The sequence below is a fragment of the Lissotriton helveticus genome, chromosome 1_1 (genome assembly GCF_964261635.1).
Source record: "Lissotriton helveticus chromosome 1_1, aLisHel1.1, whole genome shotgun sequence".
Taxonomy (NCBI): domain Eukaryota; kingdom Metazoa; phylum Chordata; class Amphibia; order Caudata; family Salamandridae; genus Lissotriton; species Lissotriton helveticus.
In genome coordinates this window covers 2092953790-2092971371 of record NC_136057.1, presented here as the reverse complement: position 1 = coordinate 2092971371, position 17582 = coordinate 2092953790, and the positions used below count along the sequence as shown (strand labels likewise).

The window sequence follows — 17582 nt, the reverse complement described above, 5'->3', positions numbered from 1 at the left end:
GTGCATTTGTGGGCCAAACATAACAACAATTTAATGTTCCCAGCCTCTTTAACCTGCCTATAGCCTCACCCTGCATGGAGACCCATGCAGGATCACCAGTGGTCTAGTTCCACAAGGCGCTGGTACAGTCACTCCCCAGTAGGAAGGAGATGTGGTTGTTCTGGTTGAGACTCCACGGCGCTGGGACCTCCGTTCCACGGATGTGGCTAGGATGAAGGAGTAGGTCAATGCCATCCATGCCCAGCACAACACTGAGTGTAGGGATGAAGGGAGACTCAGTTGAGGGAGTGTAATAATCAGTGTTGCCTGTGGCTAAGTTTTACCACTTTACAAAATATTTTAAGATCAACGAAAACTCTTTGAATGCAAAGTTTTATTAGCAGTTTATGCATTTACAAAAGTGTGCAGTGATATTTTTATGGTTTATAACAAACTACATTTGAAAAATTGAACACTGCAGTTAGAGTAGTTGGTAGTAGACATCTAATTTAGCATGCCCCTTAATAATGTAGGTCAATCACTAATGTTTTCATATGTGAAGTTGTGCTGCACTCAACACTGCTGGGCTGCACAGGAGCAAGATGTATGGGCATCGACTGTATCAACTAAATCTTCAGACTTATTCATCTTAATCTGCCCCTCAGCCAGGTCCAGGGTAGAGTCTGCAATAAAGAAACAGCTGTTATAAGCAGGGTAAATGGATTCACATGAATTAAATAGCATGAGTTCTTCAGTTATCGGAGTACACAGCCTCTAACAACATTCTCAATATTGTGAATATTTCATGTTCATGAATGGTAAATTCATGGGGTGGCTTAGAACCTACTGTAACAGTTACCAAAAAGTACAGGATCTGGTGCCCTCTCTGGTATTGTCCATGTATTTCACCTTTGTTATGTTATGCAATGTTTTTAAGGCACACCGTTTAGATACATGGGGCTCACTGGCACTCAAGCCAGCTCATCAAATAGATATAACATTTCTCTCAACAGCAGGAAGCCTATACCTAGCCACGAAACAACATGGGGGCATATTACCAAGGAGGGCGATAGGCAAATATCGCCTCGTTAGCGACCGTTTCCGGCCGCTAAGCGGCAATAATTCTATCGCCCTATTCACAAGCTGTTGCTAACAGCAGTTAGCGACAGCTTGTAGGCGATAGCGAGCGGTTTGGGGCCCGCTTTGCATGTCAGCGATATTTATTGCTAATGACATGCAAAGTGGGCGTACCCAACCCGTTTGAGACTGAAAGCAGTCTATAACGACGATATCCCCTATTAGCAAGGCAGGCGTAGCGATGGAAAAATTTGCGCCAAACACCTGCCCAGACCAGTTCTTAGCCATGTTATCCAATGGGAGGTCGATAACATGGCTAAGAGTATTTTGATGCTAATGCGTGAATATCGCTGTATTCTCAGCGATATTCACGCATTTCGCTGCTATCGCCTGGATTTTTATCGCTTTTGAGATAAACCTTACTAATAACAGGTTATCTCAGCGATAAAAAACAGTGATGCGCGGCGATAAAAATATTGCCGCTAAGCCTACTTAGCGATAAATACCGCTATTTGTTGGTAATATACCCCATGATTTTTTGTGTTTTATGATCTTGAGGTGGCTATCTTCTATTCTTACACCGCAGGATAGATCATAGCATGCTTTTGCGGAGATCCAAAAAGGTGCACCTCCAACATCTAGATTCTTTTTATGTTGGCATAATTACCACTACAATATTCCATGCTCTCAAGGTTCCTTTTGGCGCACTAAATCTTACTTTATCTGCGATGTAACATCGAATCTTCCTAACTTCCTATAAATTCACCATTGGTTTATAAATTGGCCCTTAAAGAGTATAATGTTTATCACTGGCAGCTAGTGAAGCCTCGCCAGGGCTGGATGAGAAATGGCCTATCTTGATTTGCTCAGACTTTGAGCTCCTTCATTCTCCAATCTTTGGAGGCTAGAAATCGGGTGTTCTTAGCCTTGGTGCACACTGTTAGTATTGTCCAATTAATTCAAGCAAAGACAGAAACACTTGGATGCGATGTTGAATAGAAAAATAGATGCTAAAGTTTTTAAATAGAAGAACTCTGCCTGGACTATCTCCGCGCAGTGCTTAACTTGTGTCAGTAATTGTAGGTGGTGGGCACAGGCACTAATTTTTTTGACCGGCTTTATGTTTCATTAATTAGGATTTGAGCCTTGGCAAGAGAGAAAGAAGAGGAAGCAAAAGATATAAAACCAGTGGCTATGGAAGATAACGGGGATAAAGTAATAAATCTTAACCTGCAAAAGTGAGATAAAGGGACCAGAAGTTTATAAAACTGCAGTGAGTCAGTGGAGTAAATAACTACTTAAACTCAGCAGCAAAGCCTAAATTCAAAACACAGAGCTGTCTCACGGAGAGTACATTTGCAAAACTTGCATACCAAAATGTCGACCACAAAAACAGTTACAAAAAAAAAAAGTTGGTCAAAATATTAATGATCTGAATATTGAGAAAGGAAGTGCATATGGGTTTAAGTACAGATTTTAAATTCATAACTGGACATCTATGTGCCATGTGCATATATATATATTCACTGAAAAAACCATAGGTTATAGACCATATATAGTTAGGAATTAGCATTTACAAAACCTTGAAAATTCACTGAAAAAACCATAGGTTATAGACCATATATAGTTAGGAATTAGCATTTACAAAACCTTGAAAATTCACTGAAAAAACCATAGGTTATAGACCATATATCGTTAGGAATTAGCATTTAAAAAACCTTATTTTACCCACACAAAACCATTGAAATTCCATATATAGTTAGTTTCACTAACTATATATCGCGCACCCGCAATCCACTGCTGATGATGTCACATATTACATCATTCATGACATGGTCAGTGACATCACTGATGACATCACTGATGACATCTCAAATGACATCACTGATGACATCATCCAGTGACTGTGTGTTTCTGTAAAGTTTAAATATGTTTTACATATTGAAGAATGAGTAGATGTAGAAGTGTCTGGATGAAGGATTTAGTAGGTGCGTGACTGACTGTATGAGTGAGTGATTAAATGTGTCTCACTGAGTGCATGGGTTAGTGACTAAACTGTCTTAATTTGTGCATCATTATGTCTGTTGTTCTGTAAACTGCTGCATGTGTTGATCAGTAGCTATATGAGTAACTATATGGGTTATTGATTGATTGCCCAAGTATTTGTATGGGAGACTGAGTGTGTGTGTGGCTGGCTGGGAGGTGTGTGACTCTGTGCAGATCAATGTGTACTTGTATCAATGATTGTATAAGAGAGTAATTATGTGTTAGTATATGTTTCAAAATGTAAGGTGCTCTATGTTTAACTGTATAGATTAGAAAATGGAAGTGTGATTGATTCTTTACAGGACTGACTAGGTGTGTGACTAACTCCATGGATGAGTGACAGAGTGTGAGAGTCTGTATAGGTGTATGAGTGCATATGATAGTGTTGTAAAGATGAGTGATTGTATGTATGAATGATTGTATGGGTAAATGAGTGAATGTGTGTGTAAACATAGGAATCACTGAGTGCGTATGTAGTAACTAGTATTGGTGTGTCAATGGTTTCAAAAATTATACTCTGTATTTAACACTGGGTGTACCAGAGGTTATATTAAAGTGTGAGGAGATGCATTGTATTGTCACATGAATGATATCATCAGTGATGTGGTCATTGATGTCAAATGAGATGTCATCAGTGATGTCATCAGTGATGTCATTTGAGATGTCATCAGTGATGTCATCAGTGATGTCACTGACCATGTCATGAATGATGTAATATGTGACATCATCAGCAGTGGATTGCGGGTGCGCGATATATAGTTAGTGCAACTAACTATGTATGGAATTCCAATGGTTTTGTGTGGGTAAAATAAGGTTTTTTAAATGCTAATTCCTAACGATATATGGTCTATAACCTATGGTTTTTTCAGTGAATTTTCAAGGTTTTGTAAATGCTAATTCCTAACTATATATGGTCTATAACCTATGGTTTTTTCAGTGAATTTTCAAGGTTTTGTAAATGCTAATTTCTAACTATATATGGTCTATAACCTATGGTTTTTTCAGTGAATTTCAATGGTTTTTTAATAGCAAATATCATAAGCTGTCGAATGTCAAGTACGTGGTAAGTAAAAACATTTTCGTGTTTATGCACACTGATCTGCTTTGAATGCTGCCCCCCCCCCCTCATTTCTATTAGGAGTACTCTCTCTTTGCAGATAGTGAAAGGTAGTTAACGCAGGCCTTTGCCCCCGTTGTAATACGTCGTGCCTGCTTCTCTCTCCATTTGATTGATTGTTATCCAAGCATTTACTGTTTTAGAATTGGTTCTCTTTGGTTCATTCTCTATTTACAAACAAACACAGAGTCGCAATACTCTGTTTAGTCTTTGCAGATAACGAAAAATCGTGTAAAAAAACAAAAGGAATCGAGCAAAATCAGTAGGCCACTAATGGGATCTCTTTTTGACCTCGCTAAAATAGAAACATTAGGAACAACCCCTCATGACAAATACGAAACTAGTGAGATGAACTGAACTCCACACCATGATGGCTGCAATACAGCTCGGCTCCGCCACCCACCCCGCCCAAAATAACGATAAAGAGCGGCTGCCATGATTGCTCGCGGAATGGCCACGACGGAGCTACGAAATGGTGGTGCACTCATGCTAACCCCAGCTTCAGTCTGAAACATCCAGAAACACTGTAGACTACCAATTCGATCAGTTCCGGTAGCGCCCCAATGTAACCCGGTAGAGAAGAACTAGCCCTCCCCTCTTTGACTGATGGTTCTTGTTGCCTGTCCCTTCTGTTGTCATTTAACAGAACTATTTAGCCTGCTGAAAGGGGTTGTGTTCCGACCGCTGGTTGGTGGAGACATTTTGACTATATTCTGGACCTGCGTTGTCGCGTAATGCGTCATATGACGCGCCGCGTTAGCGCATCCGGAAGTCATCCGGGGCGCGACGCACAGCGCGTAACGTAAGCATAACAGGTCATGTGACTTGTTAATAAAACTTTTCATTGGTTCATTTTACTTTTCTTATTCTAATGATGAAAGGCTTGGTCATATGACCTAAAAATTACGCTTTTTATTACTTCCGAACATTATTTTTTCTTAAATATATGTTATAATGTTCCAGGCTAATGTACTTTCCCGAAAAATTTACAACTGTCCTGCAAGTAAAATATATTCTTTTTTCGAGAAAAAGGGCGTTTCTTCGTCCCATGACGGAGCCGTTGAGCAAAAGAGGGTCGACCTGCTGTCTTAGTCGCCGATACGCCTGAATATGAGATTCTTATCGATCACTTTATGTTGCAGGAGTAGAAAACACAACAGCCCTTGACCATTTATCTTTACTGCGTTCCTGTGTATTATACCTTTTACCCTTCATGTAATTGGTCTGCTTTATTTCACTTGCCTTTTAATGATTCTAAAACAGTGACTATTATTAAAAACTTTACCAATGTATATACTACTACCATGTTTTCTTTTAAAAACCTTTATTGTGAAAATTTCATTATACAAATACGAGCCTATAACCACGTGGGCCGGCCACGGAGCAAACTGTAATCGTATATGATGAGTAGACATTTACACTGTAGAGGAACGTAACGGGCGGGCCATTAGGTTGCAAGAACTAAGGTGTCTAACAGTTGCGGAATCGGTGGACGTACATTTTATAATTAAAATACGACAGGGCCAGTTACAATAAAATTATCTAGATATACATTTGCGGGCAAGTACCATGGGTGACGTTAATTCGAACTTTCAATAGTACAGTAATCAATAACACATCAGAACTTAATATCAATAGGGATGTCGAAATACTCAATCAATTCTCGTCCCTGCCCGCCATGTGCTTCAAAACTGCATACGTATCTCGTGATTTCAAGGTTCTGCAACCAGTACACAACTAGGAGTTACGAGTCCCATTTATTCCGGCGCCATTTTGGGCGAGGACGGACAGGTCCAGGATATAGTCAAAATGTCTCTACCAACCATCGACTATGATGATGTTCATATGCTGTATTTATAGAGTAACACTCATCTGTCCACATGAAATTAATTTGCCACAATCTAAACATGTCATTTTAATCTTTCCAACGTTCTTCTAAATATTTGGGACCGTTTCCCTTGCCTCTGATGCTGTCAGTGCCACTTCTTTGATGAATGTACTGGCAGGTCGGGGGTTCTCCTCCAAATCTCTCTTTTATGCAGCACTATAATTAATTGGTGCCACCTCTCCATATGACGATGCATGGTATAGTTACCATAACTATATTTTTTTTCGGTTCCTCTGGAGAGTACATCGTGGCAGATGAAGTGTATAACGTACCGGGCATTTACCTTTTTTTGCATGTAGAGGAAAGGAAAAAAAAATCGAGCGTCCGAGTTCTAAGGTGTCCCAGGGCCATTTTAGTGGACCAGGCCCAAATCCAAAGAACAGGCCGCCATTTTGAGAGTCCTGTTGCAGCCGCCTGTCGCTGTAGCATCAAGAGCGGCCGAAACTCAGCTGAATGGCAACTGAAACGGTAAAGGGGCGCCCCACTACAGCAGACGAGCCTCCACCTAGGAAGGCCCGTTCACGCCGCCTCCCCCCCCCCTTCGGGCACCCCACGCCGTTATTCGGAGCAGTATTGTAGGATGGCCACACCAGTGCAGCAACTTGCTAGACACCACCTCGGTGGTAACCGAATCTCAGCGCCTTGTGGTGTCTTCTATTCAGAAAACATTGTTGTGCTGCCTTCGACCTATTTGCCGCAAGTGCGCACGCAACTCAGCTGCATAGCTTGCTAGACACCACCTAGGTGCTAACCGAATCTCAGCGCCTTGTGGTGTCTTCTATTCCAAAAATATTGTTGCGCTGCCTTTGGCCCCATTCGCACATCGGTCCGCTACTGACGCCATCTCACAGGCCAACGGGGCGCCCCACGCCGACTTTCAGCATTGTAGGATGGCCACACCAGTGCACCTTACTAGACACCACCTCGGTGCCATCCGGATCTTGGCATCTCAGCGCCTTGTGGTGTCTTCTATTCAGAAAATATTATTGCGCTGCCTTTGGCCCCATTCGCACATCGGTCCGCTACTGACGCCATCTCACAGGCCAACGGGGCGCCCCACGCCGACTTTCAACATTGTAGGATGGCCACACCAGTGCGGCAACTTACTAGACACCACCTCGGTGCCATCCGGATCTTGGCGCGTTGTGCTGCCTTCGGCCTATTCGCACATCGGTCCGCTACTGACGCGAACTCACAGGCCAACGGGGCGCCCCACGCCGACTTTCAGCATTGTAGGATGGCCTCACCAGTGCACCTTACTAGACACCACCTCGGTGCCATCCGGATCTTGGCATCTCAGCGCCTTGTGGTGTCTTCTATTCAGAAAATATTGTTGCGCTGCCTTTGGCCCCATTCGCACATCGGTCCGCTACTGACGCCATCTCACAGGCTAATGGGGCGCCCCACGCCGAGTTTCAGCATTGTAGGATGGCCACACCAGTACAGCAACTTGCTAGACATCACCACGGTGCCATCCGGATCTTGGCATCTCAGCGCCTTGTGGTGTCTTCTAGTCAGAAAATATTGTTGCGCTGCCTTTGGCCCCATTCGCACATCGGTCCGCTACTGACACCATCTCACAGGCCAACAGGGCGCCCCACGCCGACTTTTACCATTGTAGGATGGCCACACCAGTGCCACAACTTGCTAGACACCACCTCGGTGCCATCCGGATCTTGGCATCTCAGCGCCTTGTGGTGTCTTCTATTCAGAAAATATTATTGCGCTGCCTTTGGCCCCATTCGCACATCGGTCCGCTACTGATGCCATCTCACAGGCCAACGGGGCGCCCCACGCTGACTTTCAACATTGTAGGATGGCCACACCAGTGCGGCAACTTACTAGACACCACCTCGGTGCCATCCGGATCTTGGCGCGTTGTGCTGCCTTCGGCCTATTCGCACATCGGTCCACTACTGACGCGAACTCACAGGCCAACGGGGCGCCCCACGCCGACTTTCAGCATTGTAGGATGGCCACACCAGTGCTGCAACTTGCTGGACACCACCTCGGTGCCATCCGGATCTTGGCGCGTTGTGTTGCCTTCGGCCTATTCGCACATCGGTCCGCTACTGACGCCGCCTCACGTGCCAACGTATTTTCTCCGCATTTTATACCCTATGCCGCATAAGAGGTCATGTGACTTGTTTATAAAACTTTTCATTGGTTCATTTTACTTTTGGTTTCCTAATGATGGAAGGCTTGATCATATGACCTAAAAATAACACTTTTCATTGGATGAAAACTTTTTTTTTTCCCAAACGATGAAAGCCCCACCTTGTTTCTGGATGTTTCAGACTGAAGCTGGCGTCACCATGAAAGCACCACCATCTCGTGGCTCCGTCGTGGTCATTCCGCGAGCAATCATGGCAGCCGCTCCCCACCAGAAGCCTGCAGGAGTCGGGGGCCCCCAAAACTTTTGTTGAATCCTCAAGGCGGAGGGGACGCTTTCGAGAATGGGGTCCAAGACCTAGCAGACAAGCGTCCGATTTCCAAGGTGTCCCAGGGCCATTTCAGTGGACCAGGCCCAAAAAGGAAAGAGCCTGCCGCCATTTTGAGAGTCCTGTGACAGCCGCCTATCGCTGCACCGCAAGAGTGGGCGCAACTCAGCTGAATTGCGGCTTTTGACACAGTGGACCAAAAGCGGACGGAATGGCAACTGAAACGGTAAAGGGGCGCCCCACTACAACAGACGAGACTCCACCTGGAGAGGCCCGTTCACGCCGCCTCCCCCCCCCCGGGGCGCCCCACGCCGTTATTCGGAGCAGCATTGTAGGATACCAAAACCAGTGCGGCAACTTACTGGACATCACCTTGGTGCCATCGTTCTGCTGCCTTGGAACTATTCGCACAACAGTTTGCTACTGATGACCCACCCCCCGCGACGCCTCACGCCGGATGCCGAAATCAGTGCGGCACCCAGGCAACATCACCTGGGTGCCGTCCAGAAATCTGGACGTTGTGCTGCGTTGGGACTATTCGCACAGCCGACCGCTACTTCGTTGTTTTTCCCTAAAAATGTTTAAATGTTTTTACTGTTTTTGTTTTGTTGTATATATTTATAAGTTATTAAAGTTTATAATCTTACTACTGTGTTGGAGTGCTATATATTTTTAATGTGACACATAATTGTAAAAACTTTGATGTACAAAGAGTCATCCCTGGAATCTTCCGCTTCAGGCTCGGTCCCCTCCCCAATCACAATACAGGATGGTTTTCAGATAGTAGGAACGCGTGTGCTGTGACGGATCTCATCGAGTGTGGGCCTTGATCTACTATAACTCCTTTGAAGAGGGGTGATTCTTTACAGCTGGGGCCATAAACTACATCTGCAGGGCTAGCTGATAGCCTAGGACCGGCCTGGACAATCGGACACAGAGGAAAAGGAGTGTCAGAGGGTGCGGTAGTGAATAGGGCGAAAGGGAGGTGTCGGGCGGGCACAGGGTGTGATTCTCAGGGAAGAGCAGCGCAGATGGGGGGAGGTTTATTACCCATGCATAAGACAGAGAACGGGGGTGACCAGTGCCTGGGGGAGATGCTTGCGAGGGTGGGGAGCCATGCTAAGGATCGACAGCGTGCAGAGAGTGGGTCTGGTCAAGGCATCTAAAATGACTGCCGTGCACGACAAAAGTGTGGCATTTGAAAAAAGGCAAGATGGCGCAGACAATGTTTTTCAACACTTCCTGATTTCCTTCGAATCGAACGTTAACAGACGTTGGGGCATATTACCAAAGTTAAGCGATATTTATCCCTAACGATGCTTAGCAACGAATTTTTTACCGCTAAGCATCGTCAGAAATTATCGCAGATAAACCTTGCTATTATCAAGGTTTATCGCAAATGCGATAAAAAATGACCGCAATGCATTAATATCGCTGAAAACTCAGCGATATTCATGCATTACCGAGCTAATGCTCTTAGCCATGTTATCCACCTCCCATTGGATAACATGGCTAAGAACTGCTCAGGGCAGGTGGTAGCTTTTGGAGATATTCGCGCTTAGCGCGAATATCTCCAAAAGTTGGTAATAGGAGATAGCGATGTTAGCGACTGTTTCCAGTCGCTAACATCTTGGCATGCCCACTTTGCATGTCATTAGTGATAAATATCACTGACATGCAAAGTGGGGCCCAAGATGGTCGCTATCTCCTACTAGCGGTCGCTAACTGGTGTTAGCAACAGCTAGGTAATACAGAGATAATTTTATCTCCGCGAAGCGGAGCGCTGTTACAGATATATATCTTTTTTTGAACGTTAATTTCTCAAAATCCACTGAAGCACATATATTGAGACCTAGCAAAGGCACATCGAGCTACCAGTCCCTACAATTTTGCCAAGTTTCGTGCAAATCCATTCAGCCGTTCGATTATTATTATTATTATTTTTTTTGCCCCGCGGGGCCCTTTTAAAACCTCCACATCAAACCTAGGGGGTCTGGGAGGATCTACTATGCCCCCTTATGGTCATTTGCCCCTTCGCTTTGGCCTCCTCTTGTCTCTCGATCCTACCGAGAGACAAGATGGCGGCCGCTACGGACTGTTTGGAATGTTTACAGACGCCGGAGAACCAATCAGCTTCGCAAAGCTCCGTTACGCGAAAAGTACGCGAAGCGGAGCGCTGTTACAGATATATATCTTTTTTTGAACGTTAATTTCTCAAAATCCACTGGAGCACATATATTGAGACCTAGCAAAGGCACATCGGGCTACCAGTCCCTACAATTTTGCAAAGTTTCGTGCAAATCCATTCAGCCGTTCGATTATTATTAATTTTTTTTTTTTGCCCCGCGGGGCCCTTTTAAAACCTCCACATCAAACCTAGAGGGTCAGGGAGGATCTACTATGCCCCCTTATGGTCATTTGCCCCTTCGCTTTGGCCTCCTCTTGTCTCTCGATCCTACCGAGAGACAAGATGGCGGCCGCTACGGACTGTTTGGAATGTTTACAGACGCCGGAGAACCAATCAGCTTCGCTTCACAAAGCTCCGTAACGCGTAAAGTCCGCGAACCGGAGCGCTGCCTGGTCCGCTGTTACAGATATATATCTTTTTTTGAACGTTAATTTCTCAAAATCCACTGGAGCACATATATTGAGACCTAGCAAAGGCACATCGGGCTACCAGTCCCTACAATTTTGCCAAGTTTCGTGTAAATCCATTCAGCCGTTCGGGCTAAAAGTGAGGCCAACCGCCCTATGGAAAACTCAATGTTAAAAACACGTTTTGGGACCCCCCTTTTTTCTCGGCCCCCCCTTGACGAACCCCCCCAAATTTTCAGGGGCTGCTCAGAAACAAAATGTTCCATTTTCCTGAAAATTTCAGCCAATTCCGTCCACAAACGCCAAAGTTATTAGACATAGAATTTTCAAAAATCCCATAGAGAAAAAATCCTAACTATATATACCTACTGGCTATCGCCAGTAGGTAATTATATATATATATATGTATATATATATATATATATATATATATATATATATATATATATATATATATATATATATATATATATATATATATATATATATATATATATATATATTACCTACTGGCGGTCGCCAGTAGGTATATATAGTTAGGATTTTTTCTCTATGGGTTTTTTGAAAATTCTATGTCTAATAACTTTGGCGTTTGTGGACGGAATTGGCTGAAATTTTCAGGAAAATGGCACATTTTGTTTCTGAGCAGCCCTTGAAAATTTGGGGGGGGTTCGTCAAGGGGGGGCCGAGAAAAAAGGGGGGTCCCAAAACGCGTTTTTAACATTGAGTTTTCCATAGGGCGGTTGGCCTCACTTTTAGCCCGAACGGCTGAATGGATTTGCACGAAACTTGGCAAAATTGTAGGGACTGGTAGCCCGATGTGCCTTTTGTAGGTCTCAATATATGTGCTCCAATGGATTTTGAGAAATTAACATTTAAAAAAAGATATATATCTGTAACAGCGGACCTGGCAGCGTCCCAGGACGCGTACTTTACGCGCAACGGAGCTTTGTGAAGCGAAGCTGATTGGTTCTCCGGCGTCTGTCAACATTCCAAAAAGTCCGTAGCGGCCGCCATCTTGTCTCTCGGTAGGATCGAGAGACAAGAGGAGGTCAAAACAAAGGGGGAAATAACTATAAGGGGGCATAGTAGATCCTCGCTGACCCCCTAGGTTTGATGTGGAGGTTTTAAAAGGGCCCCGCGGGGCAAAAAAAAAAACAAAATAATAATAATCGAACGGCTGAATGGATTTGCACGAAACTTGGCAAAATATTAGGGACTGGTAGCCCGATGTGCCTTTGCTAGGTCTCAATATATGTGCTCCAGTGGATTTTGAGAAATTAACGTTCAAAAAAAGATATATATCTGTAACAGCGCTCCGCTTCGCGTACTTTTCGCGTTACGGAGCTTTGCGAAGCGGATTGGTTCTCCGGCGTCTGTCAACATTCCAAACAGTCCGTAGCGGCCGCCATCTTGTCCCTCGGTAGGATTGAGAGACAAGAGGAGGCCAAAGCGAAGGGGGAAATGACCATAAGGGGGCATAGTAGATCCTTCCTGACCTCTTAGGTTTGATGTACCATTTTGCCAAGTTTGGTGTAATTCCGTTCAGCCATTCAGGCTGTAGACGTATGTAAATGTCCTATGGAAAATTGCATGGGGAAAACACATTTGAAAGTGTTGAAATTTAGAACCAATTAAAATGTTACTTTGGTTTTGTATTTGTGTGTGATGAAAGTTAATTGGTTATGTATATATGTCAAATGAGAGGAAACCACAGCCATTTTGTGATACTACTGTCTGAGGTACATTTGTGAGGAATTTTTGGTGGTGAATTTCTGGTGTTTGATTTACACAGTACTAACACTTCTGCTACTTTTAAAAAGGTGAGTTGTTAATTTGTAAGGGGAACTATGTTGTACACTTGAAGATAATTTGAAAAATGTTTTCTGTTATTTATTTGCAGTCCTTCTGTTATACTAAATACTTGATAAAGTTAGTTTTATATTATGTATTACTAAAAACGATAAATGAAAGTGATTATTTTTTTCTGCAATTTACAGCAAGCAATTTCAAAATAAAATGGCTCACAATGAAGAGACCGTGGCAATTTCTTTTGAATTGTCCAACACATTGATTGAAATTGAGAGCACCAATAATGAAATATTGTCACAAGGAGGACATGACTTGTATGATTCCATTAGATTGATTGAAATGGACAGCACCAAGAATGAAATATTGTCACAAGGAGATGACTTGAATGATTCCACTACATTGATTGAAATTGAGAGCACCAATAATGAAATATTGTCACAAGGAGGAGATGGCTTGTATGATTCCATTAGATTGATTGAAATGGACAGCACCAATAATGAAATATTGTCACAAGGAGGAGATGACTTGAATGATTCCACTACATTGATTGAAATTGAGAGCACCAATAATGAAATATTGTCACGAGGAGATGACTTGAATGATTCCACTACATTGATTGAAATTGACAGCACCAATAATGAAATATTGTCACAAGGAGGAGATGACTTGAATGATTTTTTTGATCAATCTCTTGATGGCGAATTTATCGAGTGTTTGGAGACCATAGAGTTAGAAGAATCATCATTGGAGACTTTTAATGAGGACATTGCTGATGAGGACATGTTACTAGTTCTTTCAAATTTAGAAAATTCTGAAGAATAAATTTATATTTAGAAATCAAAAATTGTTTGAGACATTATTCATTTTTATTTTTAATTTATGAGGTTGTAGCGAAGTGATTGTAGTATAAAATGAGACTTATAGTATAGAGTGCAACATTTTTATGTTACATGGTAAGTTTACTCATATTTACTTCCCTTCTGCCACTATATTATCTCCAATGTGTATTTGACATGTCTTCTTCATCTCCGGCCTCCTTTCTCTCACTGTGTGTCTCCGATGCATCTTATCGCTGCTATTTTGTGTAATTACAGAAGAGAGTAAAATAAAATAGTTCGGAACGTGAAAAGGGGGCAAAGTAGAGTACTCCTCACCCCCTAGGCCTTTTTAGGCGGTCCCAAAAGGATCAGTTTCTGCTTTCCTGAGAGATTATGGTATGAGTTCCATATACCACAATAACTTGCATTACAACATGCAAGATATCTATCTCCTATTACCAACTTTTGGAGATATTCGCGCTAAGCGCGAATATCTCCAAAAAGTAACACCTGCCCTGAGCAGTTCTTAGCCATGTTATCCAATGGGAGGTGGATAACATGGCTAAGAGCATTAGCTCGGTAATGCATGAATATCGCTGAGTTTTTAGCGATATTCATGCATTGCGGCCGTTTATTATCGCATTTGCGATGAACCTTGATAATAGTAAGGTTTATCTTCGATAATTTCTGACGATGCTTAGTGGTAAAAAATTGGTTGGTAAGCATCGTTAGCGATAAATATCGCTTAACTTTGGTAATATGCCCCAACGTCTGTTAACGTTCGATTCGAAGGAAATGAGGAAGTGTTGAAAAACATTGTCTGCGCCATCTTGCCTTTTTTGAAATGCCACACTTTTGTCGTGCACGGCAGCCATTTTAGATGTCTTGACCAGACCCACTCTCTGCACGCTGTCGATTCGTAGCATGGCTCCTCACCCACGCAAGCATCTTCCCTAGGCACTGGTCACCACCGCTCTCTGTCTTATGCATGGGCAATAAACCTCCCCCCATCTGCGCTGCTCTTCCCTGAGAATCACACTCTGTGCCCGCCCGACACCTCCCTTTCGCCCTATTCACTACCGCACCCTCTGACACTCCTCTTTCTCTGTGTCCGATTGTCCAGGCTATCAGCTAGCCCTGCAGATGTAGTTTATGGCCCCAGCTGTAAAGAATCACCCCTCTTCAAAGGAGTTATAGTAGATCAAGGCCCACACCCGATGAGATCCGTCACACCACACGTGTTCCTACTATCTGAAAACCATCCTGTATTGTGATTGGGGAGGGGACCGAGCCTGAAGCGGAAGATTCCAGGAATGACTCTTTGTACATCAAAGTTTTTACAATTATGTGTCACATTAAAACTATATAGCACTCCAACAAAGTAGTAGGAATATAAAACTTTAATAACATATAAATATATACAACAAAACAAAAACAGTAAAAACATTTAAACAACGAAGAGACCGTGGCAATTTCTTTTTAATTATCCAATAGATTTATTGAAATTGACAGCACCAATAATGAAATATTCTTGTCAGTAGCGGTCTGTTGTGCGAATAGTTCCAAGGCAGCAGAACGCGCTGAAATCTAGATGGCACGAAAGTGATGTCTAGTAAGTTGCCGCCCAGCAAAAAACGGCGTGGGGCGCCGCGGGGGTGAGTGAGTCCAGTAGGCACCACAGCTATTCTTACCGGCATTGCAGAATTACTGCTGGGGACAATGCCTGTGCTGTAGCAGGGTCACAGCAGAAACAAAAAGGATTCTGTTGAAGATGTTGTTGGTTTTCAATTTGAAAACAGTTCTGGTGTCCACTGCTATGCTAATGTAGTGGTTAATGTTTTGTTTTCTCTAGAAAATGTAAAAGAGGGGGAGGCAGTCCAAAGTTCCGTTAAAAGGGCAAAGGAAAGGATCGGTGGTTTGAACTATCAGTCAAAAAGGGGAGGGGGTGCAATAATTTTTCCTACCGGGTCACACTGTGCTTTCACCGGAAGTGAGGTCTGCAGGATTCTAGTAATTCAAAGTGAGGCTGGCGCCAGCATGGGAGCGCCGACGTCCCGCGGATACAGTTTCGTCACTCCACGGGCGATCATGGCAGTCATTCCCCATCGGGGGTCGGAGACTCCCGCGGCTCCTCTAGAATCTTCAAGGTCGTGGAGGACTACGGTGGTGGAGTCAACCAGTGACCGGGCCATTTCTTTATGCTGGGCCCGCTCTTGCCAGGTCGACCGCCATTTTGAGAGTTCGGCAGCTACCGGCGATCGCGGGGTCACATGAGCGGACGGGCTCCACCCTGCCGGGCGAGACGTTGCAGCATGGCCACAGTGGAAGAACCGTTTTCCGGGCGCCTGGAGCGCTGAGGGTGCAGCTGGGAAGTCTCCACCTGGGGAGGCGGGAGAGGCCTGTTCGCACCGTCTCTCCCTCCCAGTGCACCCCACGGCGTCTCGCTTGAGATTTGTTATGGCCGGACCAGGCGATGAGGACGAGGGGGGGGTCGGAGGCATGTGCAAGACATCCCCCCCCAGTGTTGTCGCAGCCATTATAAAAGAAAGAAGTGTCCCGTCCGTCTTCGGGCCGGGCTTCCGGTGGATGTCGGCCGGACGCCCCTGGCTCTGGCCCCATGAACGGGTTTCTTGGTTTATCGGCTGCAGCCGGATCCCGTCGGCCTCGGCCCCCCGACCGTTGGTGGTCGGACCGGAAGAGCATGTGGCGGGACTACCTGCAACTCTCAAGGGCCACCGCGGCCGGACTGGGAGAGAGAGGGGAGGGTCGAGGAGACATTCCCCCCCCCTGCAACTGTTCAGCGTTGTAAAGGCAATCCCCTGGCCGGGTCCCGCTGGCCTCGGCCTCTCCTTCGGCTACACCCTACGTTAGGATCTCCTGGACGAGGCGTGGCAGCAGGACCTGCCTTATATGGGCTGCTCCCGGCTGGGCGTAGCCGGAACCCTGCCCCACCTTGGAAGTTTCCAGAGTGGGGGTGGATGTTCTACTGACTTGCATTTTCCCTAGTCTATCGATTTTTTTGGCGTGGCAGGCGGTGGGACAGCGAGGGGTGATTTGGTTTCTCTTACTGTTTTTCTGGTCTCTCACCACTGGCATATTTTAACGTTTTCTTGTTTCTAGGACATTAATAGGTTTTATCATTACGTTATGTTATCGTTTCTTTGTTCGTTGTTTAATAAAAGTTCATGTTCATCAGTGGCCTACTGATTTTCGTTTTCCTATTTTTTTCTTTCCAGGTTGTTTCATGGTAAAGTTTCTGTTAACAGGATACAGTGATCACTTCGTTATTATTGCATATGTCCTTTTCACTAGGGGTGCTCTCTGGTCGGGCCAGATGACGTATCTCTAGTAAATGGTCCGGGTGAAAAAGGTGCATCAATCAGTGGGGAGTAGATAGGCATGACAGATTACAACGGGGGAGAACGGTCCGCATTACGTACCCTTTCACTACTTGCAAAGATTTTCCTACGTTTATTTGCAAACAGGGAATACCTCCAAAAAGAACTAATTCCCAAACAGTCAATGTTCGGACAATCAATCAATCAATGAGGAATGAAATAGGTACGACGTGTTAAAGGCTTGCGTTACCTACCCTTCACTATCTGCAAAGGGAGAGAGAATATTCCTATTCTTCCTCGTTTGCAGGTAGAGAAGATCCTTAAGAGAATTAACTTCGAACAATTCAATGCTCGATTGAAACAATCAACAAGGGGTACTGTGAACACAAATGAACGCCGCTTATATACATACGCATTGCTATTTTCAACAGGTTGTTCCTAATGTTTCTATTTTAGCGAGGTCAAAAAGAG

At 44.3% G+C, this 17582-nt stretch overlaps 1 protein-coding gene across 1 annotated transcript in view; it reads right to left on the bottom strand.

Annotated features, from left to right (window-relative positions):
* Window positions 1–356: 356 nt before the first annotated feature.
* Window positions 357–17582, bottom strand: part of LOC144766616 (vitellogenin-A2-like) — a 124967-nt gene continuing 107741 nt past the window's right edge. The window contains exon 35 of the mRNA XM_078650405.1: window positions 357–662. Within this exon, the coding sequence (XP_078506531.1) occupies window positions 553–662 (110 nt within the window). The 3' untranslated portion in view covers window positions 357–552. The remainder of the gene's footprint in view (window positions 663–17582) is intronic.